A 25418-nucleotide genomic window follows, 5' to 3' on the forward strand; every position below is an offset into this window, starting at 1 on the left:
ACTTAATATTACTTTTGAAGAATCCCAAAGCAGAAAAAAATAAAGATTATGATGGACAAAATACCAGCAAATCCCTTGCAGTGTAATACCATTTAATCCAATAACACAAACAATGTGTGACCCCAGACTGACCATGTTGGTTTTCTTTAAACAAAACAAAAAACCTTTAAAATGGTAACAGTAATAAATATATACTGTAGAGACAACAGCATGAAATCACACAAGGTATGTTACGTTGTTTTATTGCTGCAAAAGTTTAACTTGAGGAAAACAGACTGTAGAAATATTGTTTTGTGCCTCTTTATCTCACCTGCAAAGGTGTGCTGTGGATTAGCTGAGCATGGGCCACTGGTGATGTATGCAGTTTGAAAATAGGTTATTACTCTGTGCTAACAAAGTGTTTTTGTGCTAGTGGAAGACGCTAAGGGACTTCTGTAATAGGAAAAATAATTGGTTTACCATTGAGTGAAAATTTTATTAAGATGCTTTTTGTAAAAAGAAAACAAGTTTTAGTATCAGCCACCTTTTATTGTTTTAAAAGTAAAATAAGCAAGCTTTTATGTGTCTGTTCAGTTTCAGCCACACTGATCACAGCTTTTAGTCTGCAGTTCTCGTTAACTGCAGCTAGAGAAAAGGAAAATTGGGTGCTTTGGTAATTAAGCATCTGTTTGGTGATCTTTCCTTTTTCAGACATGATTAAAAGCTTTTGGACCTTTACCTATGGTTTTTTTTGTTTGTTTGTTTTCGTTTTGCATTTTCAATTGAACACAGCTCAATTGAACACAGCTCAATGGAGGCATACGCAGACTCTCTGTGTTGTTTCTCTTTGCCTACAACAATTAAGCTTTAAAGTATTATTATTATTATTACCATGCTTAATCATCCAAATAAGCTAATGAAAGAAAATTATAGGCCTCTTTGCTTGTCTGGAGAAATTACATGAAAACAAGCAATACGAAACATTTTAATAAAGTGGCACAAAGGCTATAATAGTTTGTGATTACCCCAAAGAAACAATTAAACATACTTTGAGTGAAATGGAAAACATGTACATTTTGAAACACTTATGCTGAGATGTTGTTTTTCTAATCTATTCTGTTCCTGTTCAGGGAATGTGTTGTGAAAGAGCTCTTGATCGACAGGGTCGCATGCCAAACAGTTGTTTTAGTAGTAAAGATTCAGCCAATAGGTGAGGCCAGTGCTTTGCTTTTTTGGGGTTGGAGCTGTTGTCTTTGTTGAAATTTAAATCCCCCCCCCTTTTGTGTAATGGAAACAAGGAAATCCTTATTCTAAAAAAAAAAAAAAAAAAATCATTCAACTTTTGGGTTAAAATTGATGGGAGACACGCATAAATATAAAGCTTATTTTTGGGGGGTATGTTGGAGATGTACGGATTTATGGATGTATGGATATGTTAAAAGATAAACGCTACACAGTACTAAACTTAAGCTAGTTTGCGATGACCATCCCTAGTTGGGCTTTTTCAACACATACAGAAAACATACCATAGTTAGAAAAGAACTGATATCGCATAATTTGTGCACCAGCCAGGATTTTGTAATATTTAATTTAGACATTTGTGACAGCTGGGAGGCTGTTTAATCACTGCTAATGAAATCTAATCTAATCAAAGCTCCCACTTGTAGTTCTGATGAGGATTAGCTTCATTTATGAAGATATCAACCAAGTAGTCCCCAACAGTGTTTTTGATTCATAGCATATAAAAAATGTAAGATTTATTGCCAGGATTTTATTGAATTTATGACAGTGTTACAGTTTCTAATATATTCTTTTAACTACTTGAGTTTGGGTTTCAGTGGTTCTTCTTATAATCATTGCTATCTCAGCGATTAACACAAATAAAACTTGTTAACTTGTACTTACAACTAGCTAATGATGCATCCTGTTTTTCCACAGGTACATGATGCTCATCAATGGAAAAAATGAGGTTTACATGATCGACAGAGACAATGCCGTCTTCCACATATCAAATCTAGAGTTTCCTTTCCGGAAAGAGCCACGTGTCCACCTATCAAATACTCTGTTGGATGGGGTAAGTTATGCTTCTTGTCCAGTGTCCCCTCCAATTCCAAATTTGCTGTCATCCTGCTCCTGCTGCGTAGTCTTTTTATGAAATTAGAAAAGGCTAATTGACACCAGCTGTCAAACCTGGTGCGAAAGGTGAGCACGTTTCAGTTTGAAACAGCAGACTCCAATTGTACACATTCTGGGGAAAGCACTAATGAAATGTTTCAGTTTTCAGTCTTTGTTCTGCGTTGTGTTTTTGTTGTTGCGCTCTGCTGTGTGCTCAGCAGGGGTCGGTGACTTATCCTTCCACTGTAATGCCAGGCTCTGACTTCTACTGGCGTGTCTGTGCAGCGTGTGTCACGCAGGTCCAAGCTGCACCACTGCAGCAGGTGCACATGTATGAGTCATCATGAAAACATAGGAAACTGCTTGCACGTTCATGTCATCAGTGATTATAAATCTCTGGCAGCCAGACTTTGTTTTTGTCTTTAAAATACTGAAGATTACAAATAAATTGCCTTTCATTCTTTATGTGTTGCTCCTGGCTTTGCTTCGTCAAAGTTTTGAGATTTTATGCAAACACTAGGTTTGCGCTTCGTCTTAGCTTAACAGTTTCTGATTGAGGCGGTGAATTTAAGTTCCTCGCTCAGGCAGGACGTCTAATTGCAGCGTGTTAAGTGTTCCTTTGAAGAAGCTGTGTGGCCGTGTGTTTAGATTGCTGCAAGGTTTGTTTTGACTCGTGTTTATTAATCTGTTGATGCTTCTGGCTCTTAGCTGATAGAGGCTGTATTTTGCAGTTTATGAGGATCTCTTTAGAACCCAGCTGTGTTGTCTGATATTCTTCATCTTTAGCCCAGAGCCTCTGGTCTTTGTCTTTACATGCTGTTTTGTGTTACAGTTTTAATGAGCTTTACATCAACTTGGGTTCCAATTTTGGATGAATGCACAGTGTAGATTGAATTCCTGGCAGTTTCCTTTGGTCACATTAATGTATTCATCCGCTGCTGTCTGTCTGCGCCATGGTTCAGTACACCAGATCCATAATGATGGCAGCAGCCTCCTGGAATTACATCATTTCTCCTCTCCAAATCCTCCTTCAGAGCTGTGCATGCCTTGCATTCACACCTTTTCTCCTCTCCACCAATCTAGCTGTGGAAATTTAGTTGTGTTGTCTGGTTCTTCGCCCTGTGAGATGTGAAGTAAAATTACGTCAGCCAGCAGGGGGAGTTTTTATTGTAACATACTTCAAGTAGTCATTAGGATGCAGGTACTCAAGCAGAAGTTTCTCATCTTGGGAAAGTGGCTGGTAGATGACAGATCTATAACAATTAAAAAAAAAAAATTCCTTGATACACTTTGATTCTTGGAATATATTATTTGCTATTTTAGCCTTCCCCCCCTCTTATTCCCAATCTTTATGCTAAGTAAAGCGTAAAGATTGAAGAACTATTTACGAGACTATGAAACAAATATCTTCAAAGCTAGTAGAGGTTAGTTTCTGATCTCAGTAACAGAAGTTTCATACTTCATACTGTTGGTGTTGTTGATAAGGTACTGTTGATATGAGCCTTTCGGCCTCCAAAAATACTCGTTTTGCGTAATAGCTGTGTCCTTGAGTGATGTCTTACCTGTTACTCGTTTATCTGTCAGGTACATCACTAGAGCACAGTTAGGTGCCTCTATATTTTATGAGGGGCGAGGGGATAAATATAGTTCTCTATACGTAGTGAGTCAGTCTCAAATATTTATCAGCTAAAGTATCTTCTTCACTGTTACTGTTGTGTTACTGTTGTGCACATCTTTTAAAACTAATCACGTGTTTCTTATGAGTGTTAACCGTCATGACTGCACCTGACCTCGACCTGACAGCCTTGCATAATAAATGTGCAGTGCTATTTCTGCTTCATGTCCTCCTTGACCACACAGACACACCCATGTGCACGTACTTACACACCACACACCTGGCTTGCTATCTTTTGCACTGCCACAGGCATCTTCCTCTCTCAACATACATCCTCTAGAGAGTTCCCACACTTTCTACATAACACGTTTCAAACAGGCACCTCTTTTATTATGCTGTAATGTTAAGACCTCACGTAATTCAGAACATTTACTTTCTGCATCTTCTCCCCTTTCCTTTGTCGTTTGTCCATCCCCCTTGACCGAATCTTTGTCTTACTCCTTGCAGGAGATGATCATCGACAAGGTGAACGGTCACCCTGTGCCTCGCTATTTGATATATGACATCATCAAATTCAATGTGAGTATGAGAAGGTATCGTCTTTTCTTATGATTTTTATTGCGGAAGAAGTGCCAGGTCAAGATGTCAGGTAGAATAAACTAAAAGGACATTGGATGCATTCTATTAATGTTGCGGTCCGCCTGCAGCTGCTTCTGCCCTCTGCTTTTTTTACTCTTTATTAAAGCAAAAAGGGTTTCTTATTTTGTGGTCTTAGTCGGTAGCTGGTAGCAGGCTGTATATAATCCAAACGGGGGGCTGTATTACGTGAAGAAGCACTGACATGGTTTAGGATTTGCTTATCCCTTATACCTGAAAATTCAAACTCGTGGTTGAGTTCCTTCAGTGCTATAATGCAGCAGAGCAGTGTTGATCCAGGCTTTGCAGTATTTGCATAGAGATGACAGAGCTTCATCATTCTGCATGCTAAAGAGAAAGCGTGGCTCCGTTTGACCCTGCAACATGTCATGACTAAAGCCTGACCTTAACAACAAAGCTGGGGCTAGCAAAGTTTTTTCCTTGTGTTTTGTGTTTTTCTCTTGTACTTTCAGTTGAATTGGTTTTGCCAGCTACACGGACCTGTTTTTGATAACCACTTAGACAAATGTTATTAAATATTAACCTTTAACATTGTCAGTATGATGCATTGTGCAGGATTGACCTGATGAGCAGTCCATTATTTGCTTCAGTGTGGCAGTAAGTGCCTGGTGCGTCTGTGTGTTCTTTTATATGTCTAACAGCATGTTTCTCCTGTTAAATTATTATGACCTTTTTCGTGAACTGCCCGGGAACAATACTGCGAGGCTGGTAACTACTTGCACTCTTTCAAACTCTAAATTTAATTTATCCCTTTAACATGTCTGCATATTGCTAATGGCACGCAGATAGTCACAAACACAAACGAGCCTGCATGTTTACCCTTAGGAGCCCTCTCCTGTCTTCTTTAAAAAGAACTTGATGAATACCTTGGGATGAAGTGGGCGAGGGGGTTACCTCCGCTATTATGTTTCTCTGTCGCCTCCCCTTCTCTATCGATCAGAGGATCACACAGGCAAGCGGCTCGATAGAGGGCTCCAGTGGCGAGGGGGAACGTCTGTGTGAGATGTTGTGGAGGTTAGCAGCACCCCATGACTCCCCACCCCGCTATCAGTAGAGCACTGTATTGATCCTTTCTGGCCTTCTCTATTACCTGGGGTGGGCTGCTCCTTGGTACTGAGGCTTTATCCTGAGATTGAAGGTGGAAATGCAGCAAGGGAGAGAACACAGCACCAGCCTGGCCCATGGCCTAATGTGACCCCCTGCTTATATTTAAAGTTGGGTTGCAGCTTAATAGAGGGATGCTTTTGATTTGAGTCCAAGGAGAAGAATGTTCCCTCTCGCCTTGTTGGGTAATTTCAGGGCATCTAAGGAGTCAGTAAAAAGTTTTACTGACGTTTTGATTGGAAAAACTTTGATTGGAAAAATAGTTGTGCCTGGTTACACTCTGAAAATGACCCCAAGCTAGGGCTAGGGAGTTCTCTTACTTCACTTGTTGTAGATAATTACAAATATTTTTTGTCTTTCTTGAAAGTTGTTGCAGCTTGTCAGTCACTGTCAGCTCCCCCACAGTGGGGGAACAGACAAGACAACAGCATTTACATACGTGCCCCCCAATTTTCTGATTTTTTTTTAAAAAAATTATTATTTTTTTTTTGAAAGCTGTTATTTTGAAATAAAAGAATGGAGGTTTGCAGTTGACATCACTGCCTATCTGCTGACACTTTGATTGACCTCATTATCTTTTATGCTGCTAAAATAATCTTGCTTTCGGTGCATAAGTAGACAAGATAATTGGCTTAACTTGATAAACGGTTGAGCAGAAAGGAGTGCTTATAGCATTCACCACAGAAATGCTATCTGTCGAGGCACGGGCAGGTTTTACAGCCGTCAGTTCCATTTACTTCTGCTTGAAAAGTTAATCTGCAGGTACAGTCTGTAGCTGTTGAATCTGCTCCATCATTTCTTTCAGATCAGCAGAATCAAACTGATAACCTGCAGTCTCCTTTTGTGCAGCTACTTAAAAATTATACTGCATTAACATACACCTTACATCTTTATCAGTAATGACTGTTACTTACAGCAGAAATGAAGAAGTGCAAGTTGCACAGATTAACACAAGACCCAGAGCTGGGTTAGTGTTGGCCTCTAGCTAGTAAAAGCTGCCATTCGATAATCGTGCCTTCTCAGTTGACCTCACGTGCTATAATTTGCTCATAAATCACATCCATTCTGCAGGGAACACAAGCCCTGGCTGCCTTTATTGAGTGTGGCTTACTCAAACAATGGTAATCCACCAATTCATGTTGTTCTACCGTGTTAAATACAAGTGGATTATGCAGTATATTAAGAGTAGTCATAATTCTAAATATGTTGTAGAAGTACTTATGAAGTACCTTGCAACCCCTTGTTAAACACAGCAATATGCTTAACTCTTTGCTGTATCTAAGATGCATTTTTTTTCCTGGTTTTGAACTCTGTCTGAGAAGAAAGACAGCATTGCAGTGACTCATAAAGGAGCAGGAACTGTATACTTCAGGGACTCTTCTCGTACACTTGGATAGAATGTCGTCATAAAATCTGGCCTAAGACCTGCCAGTCTACAAATTTAGACACAAATGTATTCCTGAAGCCAAAGGGAGCGACCCCGGCTCTCAGTGATGGAGGTGGATGACAGGAAATACATTTTCCGGAACTGTAAGCTTTTGTGTGTGTTCAAGGTTTAGATCAAATCTGCCCACAACTGTTGAAATGTGAATTTAAAGCCTGAATACTTGCTTCTTTATATATCAAGTGTTCGCTCATTAATCCGACTGCTTCTAGTCTCAGAAAAATATATAGAGAAAAAAATAGAGAAAAAGTGTTATTCTTCCTCCTTAAAATCTAACTGATGCACTGTATTAGCAGTAACTGATGTTGCCTGTTAAAATAATAGCTTGCTCCAATAGTGCTGTTGTCAAACAGGATGCCGAACAGTTTTAGTCCAAAACATCCTGAAAGCCTCTGTTTTTATTACGAATATCCCGAGGGAAGCTTGGCATTAAACTTGCTTTGACATCTCTTATTTTGCCACCGATATATAATGTAATTTATCCCAAATTATCTGCTTTCAACAGGATTTCAAACACTTTCACTGTTTTTGCTGTATTATTTTAGCCTTGCCAACCTCATGCTATTATCCTTTATTTCTCATTATATTGTTCTCTGGTGTTTAAAAGTTAATGCGTATATATAAACTGCTCAAAAAAATAAAAGAACACATTTTAATCAGAGTATAGCATTGAGGCAGGCAACCTCTGGGGTATTGCTCTGTCAGTTAAGTAACAGAGGGGTTTGTAAATCAGTTTCAGCTACTAACAGGTGCACTAGAGTAGCAACAATGAGTCAACCCTCAAAACAGGAATCTTTTTACAGGTGGAGTCCACTGACAGTTTTCCATCCTCGTCCTTAAAAATTGTTTTTTTCACTAGTTTTGCATTTGACTAGGGTTAGTGTCAATACTGGTAGCATGAGGCTATACCTGGACAATCTGCAGGGGTTGCATAGGTAGTCCAGCTCCTCCAGGATGATGCATCAATGCGTAACATTGAGAGAAAGTTTGCTCAAGAGTGTGGAGGAGATTCCAGGAGATGTGCAGTTACTCTCGAAGAGGGCAGGGCTTTAGAAGGTGCTTGACGCATCAGCAGAACCGGTATCTCCTTCTTTGTGCAAGGACAGCAGGATGAGCACTGCCAAAGCCCAACAAAATGACCTTCTGCAGGCCACTGGTGTGAATGACCAAACTATTAGAAATGGACTTCATGAGGGTAGCCTGAGCATCATCCATTATTCCTTTAGGGGCATTCTCAGGCATGGATATAAGGACACAGGGGAAGTACATACTACAAATACCATTTTTGAGCTGCTGCAATGAAATTTTGGCAGAATGGTGTAGACTACCGCATCAGTTTTTCTCTTTGATTTTCTGGGTGTTTTCAAATTTGGGCTTCTGTAGGTTTTTATTTCCATCAATGTGGCATGCTTTCATTCTTTACATTATCCAGTTCATGTCAGTATAAATGTACAGCATGATTTCTTTTTTCTCCCCCATTGCTACTCTAAACCATGGTTGTTATTGTGACAGCAGTATCAATATGGAGGATATCATAAGTGGCATATTTGCATTTATGATATTCTCTGTGACAGATTAACCCATGGAGTCACAGCCTGAAATGATATTTAGTCCTAGAAATGTTTGGTTAACAGGGTTTTTGTCTGCTGTTTCCCTGTTGAACAGTCGTGGACAGCACATGCCTTGAATCATCCACACTTACATCTTGTTCTGTCCCGATGACACGGCTGACAGATGGTGCCGAATGTGTGGGACATGATACCAGCTGTTGCTCCTGGAGGATGTAGTGCGGTTTTGCAGTCACCCTAAAAGAAAAAGAACTCTTCAAAGAAATGTTTAAACAAGAGTATCTTGAACTTCAATCTGTCTGTGACCTTATTTGAAGTTCCCAAATTGCCCTTATAACATTGTTAAGGCTACATTAAGCAAATTGGAGAGTCTATCACAAGGACACAGCATGACTGGCTTCTCGTTTCTCAAGTTATGGTTAATCTGTTTGCAGACAGTTGGCAACTTAAGCATCCTGCAGACACAGATCAGCATGGGCATCCTAATAAAGTCGCATCCTGATGAATGCAAAGCCAATATTCACTTTATTTCGATTTATTTATTTTTATTTAGTTTCCTGTTCTTAGCTGACAACAGTGATATCTGTAGCACCTGTAGCCTTCTGCTGCCGCAGCTCATCTGCTTCATGCTTGGATGTGTTGTGTATTCAGAGATGCTTTTCTGCATACCTTGTTTTTATCGAATGTTTTTTTTTTGTTGCCTTTGTGTCAGCTTAAAGCAGTCTGACCTTTTTCCTCTGACCTCTGACATCAACAGTGTATATTTTCTCTTTTTCAGAGCATTCTTTGTCAATCCTAAATATGGTTGTGTGTAAAAAAAAAAAAAAAAAAAAAAAAAAATCTCAGCAGTTTCTAAAATAATTAGAACACCAACAACCATGCCACATTCAAAGTCTATTAAACCATCCACTCTGTTGAAACTTCAGCAGGTTGTCTTGACCATGTCTACATGCTTAAATGCATTGAGTTGCTGCTATGTGATTGGCTGATTAGGTATTTGTTTTGGTCATGAGCCATACCTAATAAAGTGGCCAATAAGTCTACGTACCATTAAGTGGGTCAGATTTTACCTGTATTTCTAAAGGCATACACACATAGTGTAAGGGTGTGTGTGTGTGTGTGTGTGTGTATTAAAATTTGTATTAAATATTAATAATATGCCCGTTCAGTTAATTAGCTCTCTGAAATGCTCTCCTCTGTTTTCTCCTAATTTCCACCCTGTGAGTTTTTTCTTCTTCTCAACTTGGTTGCCTTCATTCACTTTACTCCCTTTCCTTTTCTGTGCACCACCATGAGTCAAGAGTGCTAAGGAAAGTCATTTAGTGCTGCTGCATGTGTATTAAACACACTCATTTTTACTACCAATCTGTCACCCATGGAAGCCAATAAGATATTTTGCCATATCAATTTTGTCTCTCTTGTAGCTGTATGTAATCTATGCAGCGTACATAATACAGAAGTCTTTCCAAAGTGCCTGTTTGAAAAGGTATACTTTTCAAGAGGGCTCTGATCTTCTTTTCTGTTTTGCTGAAAATCCGTGTGACTCACAAAATAGCACACTCTAGTAATGCGTCTAATCATAGCTAATTCCAAGGCATTCACTGTCTCGTCCTTTTATTCAGAAATCTTTTCCCCTGCCATTTCCAATAATTCCTTAGAAAGCTGTTGAGAAGAGAAGTGGCCTTTACCAAACACTTCGAGTAGAATACAAATGCTTAGGTCCTAAGCCTTCGGGCCTCTCGATACACATGAGAGAATATTGATCCATCCTGCTGGTGTAAGAGCTGTAAAAATTGCTAATGTTTCGATGAATTGTTTTGATAAATCGATGTTCTTTGTCTAAGAAGCTAAAACCTCATGAAATGGTCCAATACTCAAATAATTGCTGCTTAAAAACTGGCTTTTCATTAAGCTGTACAGTAGACCTGTAACAGTCAGTTCATTGATTTGTATATTTATTTATTTATTTTTCATTCATGTTCAAAAACTTTTGCCAGTTTCAGTAGAAAAAATGGCTGTTGGAACGTTTCTTTTACCCATTTTTTTCCTTGTCTTAGATTGCCATCATTTTAGAAAAATGTGTTAAACTTGTTGGCAATCATCATTTGACAAAAATAATTATCTAATTAACAAAACATAAATGCTTTTAATGTAGTAAAGATCATCTACAGTACATTAATAATTACTATCATGGGCTTTAAGATTGTTTATTTAAGCCCTACAAAGGAAAGATTATTGTATTTTCAATAAGCAGATAGAATGATGTTTGGAACAACATGCTGCTGTTATCGGTGCCAAACACATTTTTAAATTCAATTCCATTATTCTGTTTATTTAGTGGCTGTACCGGAGCCAGTGATTAGCATAGAGAATACTGTTGTGTAACTGCTCGGTTAAAAACAAGTCTATCTTGCCAAAGTATGTAGTTTTCTGGCAAATCATAAAGTGGTTTGAAAATGGATTGTCTGTTCTTTTATAATAAATATCAATTTTAACAGTCAAGGAGGTGTTTGGGTTAGAAATTAAAAAGTATTTTTGTGCTTATCACAGCCGGGTAATTTAAAAAAAAAAAAAAAAGCTTTCTGTGATTTATGATATGTTTTGGCACCAAATAAATTGCAGCTCAGTTGGAGTTTGAGCTCCATTTTTTTCAATTAAATGTCAAATTGTTGCCAAGTATTTGGTTCATGATCATCTGGCAGATTTTCATCACTAACGTCAGAAGTTTTGATAAAAGTGAAGTCTGTGCCTCGTTGTTTTTAATTGCTTTGTCGGCCGAGCAGCAGAAATATGTGGCGGTAACTGTCAAATGTTCGAGGCTTATCAGGCTGTTTTCATCGCAAACTCCTTGGCACCATTTAACACTTGTTACATTTTCTACCTGAGCTTTATTATTTATAACCCGGGACAGGAACAAGCTTTGCTGTACTTTTTCCTGTCAAAGTCACAGTGGACCAGCAGATGGTTGTGGCGGAACCTTTGTGGCCCCCGTCTGTGTAAACGAAAGTAGTGGCTCAGGTTGAAATGCTTGTCTGTGTGGAATAACAGTGATTGACCAACATTGTGGGGAAACTGTTGTCATGGTGACAAAGAAAAGCTGATTTAGCTGTGCAGTGCACTTTTTTTGGGACGAGTTCAGCTGATGTTAAAGTAACCCTTTCACAGGTTTACCATATATAAAAGTATTGGGCCACACCTCTTAATGATTGAAATTAGGTGATTTCTTGCCCATTACCACAGCTGTATAAAATCAAGCACCTAGCCATGCAGCCTGCCTTTATAAACATTTGTGAGTGACTGAGTTGTTCTAATAAGCTTTGTATCAAGCCAGTATGTGAAATTTCATCTCTCCTAGATATTCCACAATCAACTGTAAGTGGTATTAATGCAAAGTGCAAACGTTTAGGAATCACAGAACTTCAACCGCAAAGTGCTAGACCATGTAAAGTTATAGAGCGGGGTCGCTGAGGCGCACATAGTGCGTCAAAGTCCCCAACATTCTGCTTACTCAGGGGAATTCACGGTTTGGATTTCTATGGCATGCATGCATAATGCCAAGGGTTGGATGGAGTGGTGTAAAGCACACCGCCACTGAAGTCTGGAACAGTGGAAAGATATTCTGTGGAGTGATAACTCACGCTTTTCTATGTGGCAGACTGAGACGTCAAAAAGAACATTACCTGCCTCACTACATTGTTCCAACGAAGTTAAGTTTGGTGGAGGAGGGGTATTGCTGTGGGGTTATTTCTCTGTGGTAGGTCGAGGGGAATTTTAATGCTTCAGCTTACCAAGAAATTTTCTGGGAACCATTTGGGAATGTAATTTTCTCATGGTTGCATGAGTTTTGGTGTTTACTGGCACACACAGACTCCTGACTTAAACTCCATCAAACACTTTTGGGATCAGTGGTCTGACCATACATACACTCTTCTGGATGAATGGGCAAAAATTCCCACAGACACATTTCAAACTCTTGTAGAAAGCCTTCCCAGAAGAGCGGAACCTGTTATAGCTGCAAAGGACGGGAGCAACTCCATCATTATGCCGATGAATTTAAACACTCAATAATGGTCAAATATTGGCGAGATATGTAATTGCATTTACACATTTATGGAGTATTGTTTTGTGGTCTAATGTCTGATTGAATATACCTAGCAGTTTGTTTGCAGTTGACTGGGTCATCATGAAAAAAAGTCCCTCGTCCTATTTTCATCAGTCTGTTCACTCTGAGAAAGGATTTCAAGAAGCACCTCAAAGTGTACTTTATGCTACTGTCAAACCAATTGTAAAGTTCTTTTTGTTCCCCTTTTGAAAATGCCTGCCTTGTTCAGATGTACAAAAGTCCTAGTCCTCAACCTCACGAAAAGTAAAATTACCAGTGTTGCCATGGTGACAAAACTGGCAGTTCAGTAATCTTCACATATCTGTAATATGTTTTCACAAAAGAAATGCATTTTAAAATGTATGTGCTAATCTAGCCTCGGAACAACTGCAAGGTTAAATCAAAGTCCAAATAAATATTGCCGTATTTGTCGCATTCGTATAGATGTTAATTGTTCTTGTTTGTGAATAGCCAAGCATAGAATAATCTGTGAATGTTTGCAAGAGGGTAGAGTTGAATAACTGATTTTGTTTTGTGTTTCAGGGACAGCCTGTTGGCCAGTGTGATTTCAATATCCGGCTGTTATGCATAGAAAAGGAAATAATTTCTCCCAGGAACGAAAAGATGAAGACTGGACAGATTGACAAGACCAAGGAGCCCTACAGTGTCCGACAAAAGCCCTTCTATGACATTCATGCTTCACGCAAGGTATTGTAATCAACGGTGCTCTTTTCCCTTTCCAGTCCATTTCCCTCTCCATTTCTTAGACAGATGGCGCCCAGTTGAAGCAAAATCCAGCTTTTCAAACAAAGAAACACAGACGACCCAAATTCCTCACATATTGTTTCCTAAAATGAAATTGTTGAGCTAGTTGTGTCCCAGTTATATCCCTAGACGTTGTTTTCCAGGGCAACAGTAATTCATGAGCAAATTGGTCTGAGCTGGTGGGGGCAGACCAAGAGCAGCTGAAACACATCAATACACCAACTTCTTATAGCAAGCCCAGTCTCATAGAAGGAAGCAGGCGCCCTCTTGAGGTTTGGCCTAAGGGAGCAAACTCACAGCTACCTAGGCTGGGATGGATCATAATAGGTCCCAGGTGTGTGGTAGCTGTAAGCGTAACAATACACTGCTGGTGTTGCAAACTCTGACTAGGAGGGGAAAACGAAACTTCACTTTATAACATTTTGGAGTGGTCGTCTCCTAGCATTGCTTTAATTAGCACATTAATACCATGAATAAACATAAAATACATTTCTATGTTTACTCAGATATATTTACTGTCTATTTTGGGTGATGTTTTTATGCTTTTGTCCTGTCGTACATCTTCATGGCCCAGGTTAGAGTACTGTGCTGTTCATAGGCTGCAAATGGCAGTGACTTTATTTCTCTCAAAAGATGTTAAGCCTCTCTCAAAGGCCTGCTCTTGTGCCCTACAATCACGTCTGTGGGAGGTCAGAGCACAATTAGTTTCATGTTTTGCTCGGACAAAGATCAGTTGGGAATGTTGGCGCTCCATATTCGGCGACGATCAAAGTGTTTGGAGGGGGTGGAGTTTTTGACATTTCTTCTGCTTTTTCCACTTCTTCTTCTGCCAACATTGATATCTTGGTGTTTTTGTGCTTTTGTGCAAAATTCCTAGTATGAATGGTTGCGTTACCTCTGGTCTAACCCTTTGCTATCGTCTTTTCTAAGAACCTTTGTAAGGCATAACCTCTGCGAGCTTTGGGGTTCATGCTGATCGAGATTTTCTCGAAATGAAGTCAGTGCTGTCTGGTTTCTGACTGCTCTATTGTGTTTTTCACTGGCCATCTGCTTCCCATACAGGCATATCTCTGTTGTATGGGACATTAAGAGGGAGAAGCTGGAATCTGTCTCATTAATTCATAGCAGCACAACCATCTACTTCATGGCATATCAACCAGAAATTCCATTTTGGGGATATTTCAGTCACAGGCTGGAGTTGTATGATAGCTTTTGTCTGTTGCTAGGCTCCTGTTTTTTATCTCGCACACTTACACATTCATGTCGCCATTTCCCCACCAATTGGGAACATTTATTCTTTTTGCTTCCTCCACTTTTCCAATTATCTTACAAAGAACCCTTTTAGTTTTACAGAATTTGTCCATCGGGGCAACCAGATAATATATTTTTGGAATTTCCCTCTTATGAGGATTGAGTGGACTTGGCTGACAGTAGCCAATAATTCTGATCTTGCTCTACAATTAATTGTATTCATGGCATGTTTAATTTAGTTTGATATGATGCACACTGCTTCTTCATTAGTTGAAGAAAAACTGTGGCCAAATTAGATTTGCTTACATGAATCTGATATAAATCAGGCCCTTCAATTACAATTATCATAAATTACAAAGCTTGTGAAAAGAAATTGTGTGTAATTTGTTTTTTCATCATTGAATACAGCAAAATAAAATATCGAAGTATAATTTGAAATATCTTTATAAACTAATAGTATTAGTTTTCTGGTTTTTAAAAATTGTGATATAATTTTTTTTTTAATTGAAATTCAGTCACGGCTAATATTTATTGTGATATTGCTCGACAGACTGTGTAGTCCTGCCAAAACTAAATGTGAAGCAGCTGCGATAAGTTTTAATGGGGGGAATTAGATGTTATTGTCTTGAAACTAAAATGAGATGTGTTTATAAGGTTTTTCTGGGTATAAATGCTAGCAGTTGGTCATTTTTACTTGTTGCTAGACGTCATGACAATATCATAATATTTAATACAATATATATATACCTTAATTTGCCCAAGATGTAAATATCTGCCAAGTTATGCTGCTAAGCTCATGACTGTGTTGAAGGAGTTGCCAGACAGACAAAGAGCTAGTGTATTATAGTAATATGCATTTGTATTTACATGTATTTTATATACAAGTACCCATGTTGTCAAACTCCAGTTACACCCACTGTAATAATCACCTGCAGGGAGATGGGAAAAGTTTCAGTGTCTAATATTGCTATAACCTTAAATTCCTGCACTTAACTGTAGCTCTTTGTTTAAATACGGCAGTTTTTTCCTGGTTGTTATGATGAAATCTTTAAGAAAGCGCACTAACTGTCAAATATGCTTTTATCTCAACTTACTAATAAATGTTCACAAGTAAATTCGTTTGTTCTGTGCACTTGTACAATATTCTAAATATCATTTTGGATGGCTGATGTTTCACAATAAAAACAAAAATGCACATTATTCTCAATACATAAAAAAAATCCTCTGGTAAGAGGTACTTCTAAATTGGACTGAGAATGTATTCGGCAGAAATCTCTATATTCCCTTCGTGGCATTAGAAGGGAATGTCTGGTCATTTTCTTGCTTGCAGAGTTTAAGAGTATTGGCAATTTCTACAGAGGATCAGTTTACAAGGTAGAAATTCATATTCCTTCCTGGTTTACAGAAAAGAGTGTTACAGTCTCAGCCCACTGGAAGCTGGCAATATTCCCTTAAGAGTGAACTAATCATAAAATTCAAACAAGTCCAAGTTTTATTAACTTTTAGGTGTGTGACAGAACTTTTTCTAACAGGTGGTTTTTGACCTTGATGATGAACTCTTAAAAAGTTGGAGCTTATTAGTCCTGAAACCTAGCAAAAATTTGGTGGTTATTTTTGGCAGGTATGGGCTTCAGCAGAAGGTATTGTGTGGTTGAGGGCCAATCAGAAATATATATCCACACACGCACAGTGGTCTGAAGAAGAACAAGAACAATACTAGTAACACAGTGTCTAAAGACACAACTTAACTTGTCTCTTTGCCAAGCTTTCTATTATGTCTAGTTACAGTCCGGGTTCATTCCTTAAAGATGTTTTTTGTTTTTTTTGGTTATGCCTGAATGGTTCATAGGTCAGTGTTAAGGGGCTTAACAAACAATTAAAACAAAAGACAAACAGCCAATGTCCAAAGAAAGGCTTTGAAAAACCTTCAGAAAGCCTGTTGCTGAAAATTCAATAATAAAAAAAGTGTAGAAGAATTTAAGAAAATTATTTCATTTTTTTAGCTACTAAAATCCATGTTTTTGGTAGGCAAAAGAATGCAGAATTTGTTTTATTTTAATGAATAACATGAAAATGAGTTGCTGTTGTGAGCACATGAGCAGACGTCTTCTGGTGGAAAGGTCTGTCTGTGGGGGGAAGAAAGAGAAACAAGTTACATCTGTTCAACTCAATTAATTGCTCTTTAAAGTAGGAATAAATTTAAACGGGCTTTTCTTTTTTAATTTCTGTTTTTTAATTCCATTTTTAAAAGCAATCATGCAGTGAGGCCTTTTGTAAAGTGTGCAGTAATTAAATGTGGTTCAGGGTGTATTCAGATTCAATTAAGTCACAGTTTAGTAACCTTAACATTAAAAAAGGATATTAGAAGGTCTAGGTTTGGCTGTGCCCTTTTTATAGAGTTTCTAATATCTCACCATCATGTATCATATTTTAGGCCTAAGATGAATAAAGATCCCCTACAAAATACTGATATCTCCAACACAGCTAGCATCTTCTCCCTGACAACTAGAAAGTCATGAAATGGGGAAAGAAGAACCAACTTTCTTAGCTGAACTCAATGTCATCTTGAAACACCTTTTTTTTCCTAACTGAGATTGAATTTGGATAGAGACCTGAAAAATGGTTATCTGGACACTTTTTTTGTGAGATTGCAGTCTTTTCACAGAGCACGAACCTAATCACACTGGGCGAGATTAAGGTTTAGAGAAGCATGCTGAATATAAAAAAAAAGCAATGAAATCGACTTCCCTTTAAAATGTAAGTAGTGAAGTGAAATAGATTTTAGGGCGAATGCTCTATAAGCATTTTTGTTTGGTTGCTTTTTGTTTGTGTGCTGCTGTGATGGCTGCTTTTCTCCTGCAGTTTCCTGATGACAAAATAAGTTGAAAAGTTGGACCGAAAGTATTCAGAATAGTCGCTTAGAATATCTATTAGTTTGTGTGCAGTTCATGTTGTACAAGTGGCCCGAATAGTTTCCCTTGTTGGCAACGTTGTGCTTTGCTTTAGATTTCACTGGTATTCCTATTAAATGGTCAGTGAGTATAAATTAGTAGTGCACTGATTGTCAGCAGTTGGTGACATATGGCCTTGAGGCTGCCTACACCTGATAAGCAGCTGCAGAATCTGTGCTGAGAGTTTAACCTAACATCATTTGAGTTGTCTGCTTTATACTTTAGGCTGTGAAAAAGGCGAACTGAAACGCGTGCATGTTTTAAATTATACCAGGAATTTATCTCTGCAAAGCCAGAAGGAGACAGAGTTTCTACGTAAGGTTTTAACTAAATGGATGCACTTTCAAAATTCAGTTGGAAAAAGTTAATCCCCGATGGTAGTGCTGCAGATGTGCGAGACTGAAGCAAGCTACACCAACATTTCTCTTGTCAAATAAAACTAGTTCATGGTCAGAAGGCCAAAGTTACGCTTTCAGGTGGCCGATGGCCAAAATGTGATGAGGAGTGATAGGTTTGTAGCTTGAATCTATTCGCTGGAACGTTGAAGACAATATAATTACACAGCAAAGCAAGACACGAAGTAGGCAAAGTTCTTCATGTTTCTCGTGCACGGGAGAGAACCGGACAAACGCCGTTCCTTCGCTTGACCCCAGTTGCTCTCATCCGCTCCCCCGTAACACTGCTCTTTTATTGAGGGTACATGAATATGCATAGGTTCATTAGCGTACGACGTCTACATACAAACAAAGAGTACCTTGCCTGTGCGTTGTGTGTGTGTGTGTTTGTGTGTGTGTGGTGTGTGTGTGTGTGGAGGGTCAGAGTGTGACCCCATAAATGACTTCCCTAAACCTGCTGGTCTGGAAGTCCAGCAGTTCATCTAAACAAAAGGCACTTTGACTAAAACAGATATAGATACGTTTATCCTACCATAAAACAATAAGAGAAGGTACGACCTCTTCCATACTCCCAGAGTGTGGGTGTGGATGCCAGAACACTCTGGAATGCGCACAAAGCCTTTGCAGATTATTAAGGATCACACATCCTGTCACTACACAATCGATTATACACCTCTGCCAATCTAAAACTAATTATAAAACTCTAAGCATATATAAGTAGATATTTCTAAGCATAAATGACAATCAACATTACAAAACCTAACAAGGAGCCTTTTTATTCTTTCCCGGCTCCCGTTTCTCATTATTAGTGGTTCTTGATTTCATGTAAATGTCCTCCCTTCATGGTGCTCTTGTTGCATTTCCCTGACTCATGAGTCAGAGTCCATGTTTGTTAGTCTGAGCAGGTATACTGTGGTGGGGCCGGAGGAAAGTAACGCCTCCGGAACAGCATGTCTCATTAGCTGAAGGCTGTCAGTCGGCTGGTTTCCCGTTGCTCCCTGACCTCACACCTCTGTCAGTCGAGTCTCCAGCTGTTGGTGCTGAAGAAGCAAGCACTCAGGTCTCCATTTTTTTTTTTTTTACCTCCTTCATGTGGCTGTTTTAACTTGGTTAAAAAACACACACACACACAAACACGCTTTAATCACAGCTTAATATAAAAGTTCCTCTGTGGCGATCTACCCAACATACGGGATAATGGGCAAGCTAGTAAGATCAAATCTACATTATTGACCTTCATATCTACAAGATTTATTCGTCCTAATTAAGGCCAGAAAATTATCTAATTTGAGGTTGGGGGGAACTCTAACGGCTCAGCTGCATGTCCCACCTACTTTATGAAATGCACTGCAAAAAAAAGAAGGAAAAAGTGATTTGTCAAGCCTGCACCTAAGGCCATGGTAATACATCCTCCACGGTTAGGTTCAAGAACAAGCTGCACTTCATAACCTGCGTCCTCACTCTCTCTCTTGCTGCTGTGCCTGCTGCTGCACCCACTCATAGAGGGAAACATGTTGACTGTTGTATAAGGGCTTATGCTGCGTGGAAGAACACACAACATGGACTGGATGACTAATGTTTGTTTACCTCAGTTGCTTTGAGATTTTTTAGTTTTCTTCAAAGCCTCCAAGACATTATGTAAGAGCTGATGATGCATGGCATATCTATACAGTAAAGGTCGGATTCACTGATGGGAAAGCAGCTGAATATGTGGCAAAATCAAGTGAGGCAGCTTCTTTTATTTGTTCTGCTTGCCTGCTCTCCTTCCTCCTTCCAGGCTCTGGGCCGATGACGAAACACGTGTCCTCTGGGTCAGGTCAGCAGGTGTTCTTGCATTTTGCTACTCTGCTTTTAGGCTGCTGGTTTCTTCTTCTTTTTAAACCATGGTCATTTCAGGTTGTCCTTCTCCCCATCCATCCTAATAAAAAGCCAGCAGCACAACTTCTATTATGTTAAAAAAATAAAATAAAATTTTTTAAATAGAATTTTTCTTTCTTCCTAAATTTGTAATCATTTCTGTGCTGTGAATTTTAAAGTCAAAATTGTATTATTATTATTTTTAATTTGTACAATGACATAAAAACCTGAGTGATACTGCAGCAATTGCATTATTTCGTTCATAACCATGGAAACAGCATCTAAGCTTCAAGCTCGAAGTTGACATTTCCCATGGCAGCTGCTGGCTGGCTTGAACCTGAAAGGTGAAATTATTACAGACACACTATACATTCCTGTGAGGCCCTATGGACTACAAAATGTCACACTGTGTATCTGTATAGAGAATGTTTTTCACCCTCTTTCCAACACATGATCCTATTAAATGCATCTGTTTCAGAAGAAAGACCTACATAAAGGTAAATATCAATAAAGTCTTGTTTAAATTGCTTATGTAATACATGAGTGATAATCAACAGGAGATGAGAAGCAGCCAATAGACTGTGCCTGTTCATTTAAAACTCTCACACATGTACCATCCGTTTTGAAATGCCTCCATAACGTGTCTTCTTTCAGGCTAACTAAAAGAAACTGCCCCAAATACATTATTACTGCTCACCTGTGTAAGTTTGATATGTATACAACATATGTGTTATATGTATGCAAACTGCCACATAAAATTTTTATAAACTTTTAAAAAATATATATATATAGACATATTGTCTTCATGTAGGTAATCAACCAGAGAAATTTTGTGGTTAATCTAGTAATTCAGGCCTTTGGAAGTTTCATGGGAATATCATGCATCATTAGTTCTTACCAAGTTCACTCTCATCCCTTATAGAGGCATTTTTACAGGTCTCTGCTACAGAGTTTTTGCAGACACATCTTGAGTGTGGTCCATTCTCATACTTTGTAATTTTTCAGGAGCAAAATATACATTATTTAGTATAAGGTCAGTATTGCTACATTTGTTAGTATTAAAAGGTTGAATTGTATCCATTCTGTTTATGCATATACATTTTCTCCACAGCCCAATTACATATAGAAAGCAAGTGCAGTTGTTTTTCCTAAACAAGAAGGGTAGTCTAAAATATTTATGCTCCAGCGTGAAGCAAGAAATTTACTCAACTAATGATCCAATTAGTAAGGAAGAAAATGTCATCTGCAAATATTTTAATTGATTAGAATAGTTTTATTTTATCTGACAAGTAAACCTTTTTTTCTTTTAGACTTTTAGTTGTCTAGTCATTGGACAAGCACACAAATGGAATGGCTTTTTGGTTAACAAGGATTATTTGCCAGTGTGAGCTGTATGCCTGATTGTTAGGGACATACGAGATGTGCCATTACCAATGGCCTGGGTTTGATTCCTTACATAAGGGGATCTGTCTCTTGTCTACACACTCAACTGTCAAATAAAGTGAGCAGTTAAATCAATCTTTTTCTGCTAAAAGTTAGTCTTTTTTTAATGCTTTGGAGTATGCCTTTGCTATTCAAGGTTTTCATTTAATATCAAAGTTTAAGGTCAGTAATAGTATAACCACATCTAAATCCTGACATGTAACTCCTTTGAACTCTTCTACACAAAGTCCAATCTTTTACCTTTCAGATGTGCAGCCAACTCCAAAACCATCACACTCTCTTCTCTTACTTGACAGCACAGCATGCTATCGGAGTCCAGTAAAAGGCTGCCTCCTGGTCATTGCCTTTTCACACTGACACTCTGTCTGCTGTCTGTATGAATGTGTCTGAGTATGTGGGCTGTGTTCAGCACTGCTGTGCGTTTGCAGTAGTCAGTTTATCTTTCCTGTCTTGGAGGCAGACCGGCGATGTGTCTAACTGGCAGTGGTGTAGCTTCAGCTCAGACTTGGACTGGCTAAAGTCCCATCTCTTTCCTATGATCACTTAATTAATGCCCAAAATATTGATATTGCTCAAATATTGTCATTTTTACTGTCTCTTTGCAAAGGTTTCCACTGCTTGTACCAACTTGTAATTTTGTTTTTTTGGTTGTAACCCAGTCTTTAGACAGAGTTTGCTTAATTAGTTATCTATATTTTACAGATGTCCTCACAAAGAAAGCCAAGTAAATACAGTTACCTATATCTCTAAAATAGAATTCAGTCCAATGCAGAAATAACACTGTCAGAGAGGTGTTAACGAAGCTCTGCATTATTAATGCTTTAGTCAATAGGGTTACCGAACCAGACTTAATATTATTCATTATTATGCTGAAATTTTTTCATGATCTTGTAAAAACTTTTTCCAATTTTATGGCAAGAAATGTTGGACCATGTCCATCACTCATCAAGACACCTGTCCGGTTAAACCAAATTCCCCTCATAACACAGTTTGATTTCACGCTGCACCCTTGTGATTTTTCATCATCTTTGGCCTGTTCTAGTTTAATCGTCTAAGTGTTAATAATTGAGTTCTTCTTTTCTCTGTCACGACAACTGAATGCGTAAAATTTTATCTTGATAATGTTTTTTTGGAGTTCCAAATCAAATGCAATCAATTTTCTTTTTTTTTAAAGACACTGACATTTTCAAGACTGGATAACCATGTTTGACTCCAGGCCAGCCAGTGGTTTAGCTGCCTTGCACACTCTGATGTGGGCTTTTCATCTAATAGGCAACTGCACACAGCCTTTATAAAACCATTCACATTAGGGTTGAAAGGTTCCTCCAGCAACAGCCCCACAGTATGACTGGAATATCAATCCATCCTTTCCACCTTTGATTCAGCCCCCGCAACTAGACCTCCTTAGAGTAAAGAGGATGAGCAGGCTGCAGGAAAATACAAAGGCTGCAGGAAACCAAAGTGCATAATAACAGTCCAGCTGTGGTGAGGAAGAGATTGTTATATTGCACAAAAAATAAGAATGAGCTGCATTATCCTGAATGCTTGGATTATTTCTATAAAAACACACCATAAGATGCATTTTGCATACATTATCTTATTTTTACTCTTTATAAAATATCACTGTAGATATTCTTCATTACTTCATTACAAACATTCTGGGACAGATTCCTTATAAATATTTTCACACGTAGCTCTGTTTGGTCACTTGCAACTTTCGCAGTGGAAACATCAATTTATTTGTTTGTTTGTTTTTAGAAATTGAATAGGAAGAGTTCAGTGCACCTTTAATGCCTCCTGGTTTATTTCATCTTGGTAGGACTGCATGGCATTTTGACTTTTAGTAGAAATGCACAGAAAATGTTTCTACGTGTCCATTTTATTTTACTTGGTATTTCACACAAGCATTTGCAGTTCAGCCTAATACAGTCTGTCATTCTTAACCACATGGGGATGGGTCATTCAAAGTCATCTTCTAGAGCACAGCTGTAATTTTGACCAATGGGATGTTTTGTGGGAGCAGCAGAAAAGCTAAAAATGGTGCAGATTGGAGAAGACAACTGGATTAAATAAGAGTAAAATGTTAAAATCTTTACCACAGTAGTGATTCCAGGTTTTTTAGACCAAAAAATCCCCAAAGAAAAGCAATTTCATAACTTTTACGAAGGCTTCATTTTAAGTTTGTTTTTGAAGGTGAATCTGACTTTACTGCAGTTAAATGGATGAGAAATTATGGCGACACAGGTCGAGACGGTCCGATATGAAACTCCAAATGTATTTGATAAATTTGTTTGTTCTTCTCGGTTGACTGGTGGCATTTGCACATTTATTTCTCTGTCACTGTCATTTTTCTCCTTGTGCATCAAGTCATCAGAGCGTCAGGGCCATTACCTAGCTGGCTGTCACCAGCTGTCACTAGAGCTAAAATGATCAGTAGATCGAAGCAAAAGCAATCTGCAACACTTACAGTATCTGCATTCCCAAAGGGCAAATGCCCAGTAGTCTTTTGGTGTATTTTCCCTCCTAAAATCAGCTGCTTTTATTTTTTATGTATCATGAGGTAGTGAGTATCTTTAAAAGCTTTGGAGTGTTGGTCAAAGCAAACAACTTATCTGAAATGATAAAAAAACGTATAATTTATGTGTATACTTTTCACAACAAATTATTATTAAGTTATTCATAAAAAATATTAGTTGAATTTCAGTTCTGGTGAACTGAAATTAGCTCACTGACATAATCTCTGTGCTCCCGAAAACGTTCTAGTCCATCAAGGCATTGACAGAGGACCTGCGTGGTGTCCTGTGCGGTTTTACACTGGGATATTTGCAGTGTATCCTTTTAGATGCCTTGGGCTTCAGGGTGAGGCCTCCTGCTTGTTCCTGCTTTGGGCTCATTGTTGTGTTTCTCAGCTCGTTCCCGAGCCATTTTTGAGGTGTGGTAGGGCCTAATGTCCTGCTGCGGCATGTTGTTGCTCTCTGGCAGTGTCATAGTCATGGTTGGTCTGCCAGAACTGAAGGATTCTCAGCAAAGCATTGCATTCTTCACCTGGGAGTGGTTTTACTGTTTCGACTGGTGAGTGTATAGCTTCTAATAAATATCTATGTTCTGACCATTATGGCATTTTTATTTTATTTTATTTTACTGAATCTGTATATATTCAGATAACCTGAAATGACTTTCTCCTGTGTCCTTTGCTTATATAAAATATGCCTTTTACTCTGTTGCAGAGTAGCATACTTCATATCATTTCAATCCTGTCAGTATTTGCTGGATATCATTCATCACTGTGTCCCTTTGTGAAATGAGCTCGAACGTGAAACACTGGTAAAGAAAATGGTCTAACTTCCATCACTCTGTCATTCAGTTTCTCTCAAGGGGAGAAAACTGCTCTGTATATTACTGGTTGATTTATCTCCCCGAGCGTCTTCATTGTCCTGTCTCTGCCGTGCAGTCTACAATAAAGTCCTGATCTCTTAATGGGGCTTTGCTATTCACCTTAACCTACTTGTCCCAGGCTCAGCTCTGTGTTTCCTTCCTAAAGAGGTTTAACCATAAAAGCAGGGTCGCTGCCCCCTCTCTGCATTATCACTCCAAGGAACTTCCTTACTGTAGGAGTACGTGTGAGTGGAAGTCTTCTTTTCTGCTCATCACTCCATCCAGGGTTCACTGTGCTTGCCGAAGGTGGTGGGTGGGTGTGCTAAGATGGCAAGAGAACTGAAATGGAACTCCCAGATCTTACCGCCTACGTGCCATTCCTTCATAAAGACACCATTTCTTTTTAGTCTGGCTACCTGCCTTCTCCATGTCAGCATGGTTGTCAAGCTTTGTGTGATCTGCTGTGACTCATTCATCATTCTGGAGAGCACTGATGTTGCTCCACTTTCTTTGCAGATATGGCAGGGAGTGAACACTTTGCCGTTGCTTTAGATAAATGCATCTGCGCCCCTCTAAGGCTAATGACTTCTCTTACTTTTCTGGAACACATCGTCTGAAAAAAACGAAAAAGTATTTTGTGGAACTCCTCTAGTGGTATAATAGACATGCTATTTGAATGCAAATTCATCATCTTTGAAGAAGAACTGAATGCTGCTACACGCTTTATGCTGCAAATGACCCAAGGATCATACCATTTTCCATAGCATCCATTTCAGTAAAGGTGATGAGTTATTGTG

General features: G+C 38.7%; 1 protein-coding gene across 1 annotated transcript in view; it reads left to right on the top strand.

The window, feature by feature from the left end:
• Window positions 1–25418, top strand: part of rngtt (RNA guanylyltransferase and 5'-phosphatase) — a 117101-nt gene that overhangs the window by 38600 nt on the left and 53083 nt on the right. The window contains exons 9-11 of the mRNA XM_006792622.3: window positions 1918–2053; window positions 4217–4288; window positions 13128–13292. Of these exons, the coding sequence (XP_006792685.1) occupies window positions 1918–2053; window positions 4217–4288; window positions 13128–13292 (373 nt within the window). The remainder of the gene's footprint in view (window positions 1–1917; window positions 2054–4216; window positions 4289–13127; window positions 13293–25418) is intronic.

The sequence above is a fragment of the Neolamprologus brichardi genome, chromosome 15 (genome assembly GCF_056152115.1).
Source record: "Neolamprologus brichardi isolate AB-2024 chromosome 15, ASM5615211v1, whole genome shotgun sequence".
Classification (NCBI taxonomy): Eukaryota; Metazoa; Chordata; class Actinopteri; order Cichliformes; family Cichlidae; genus Neolamprologus; species Neolamprologus brichardi.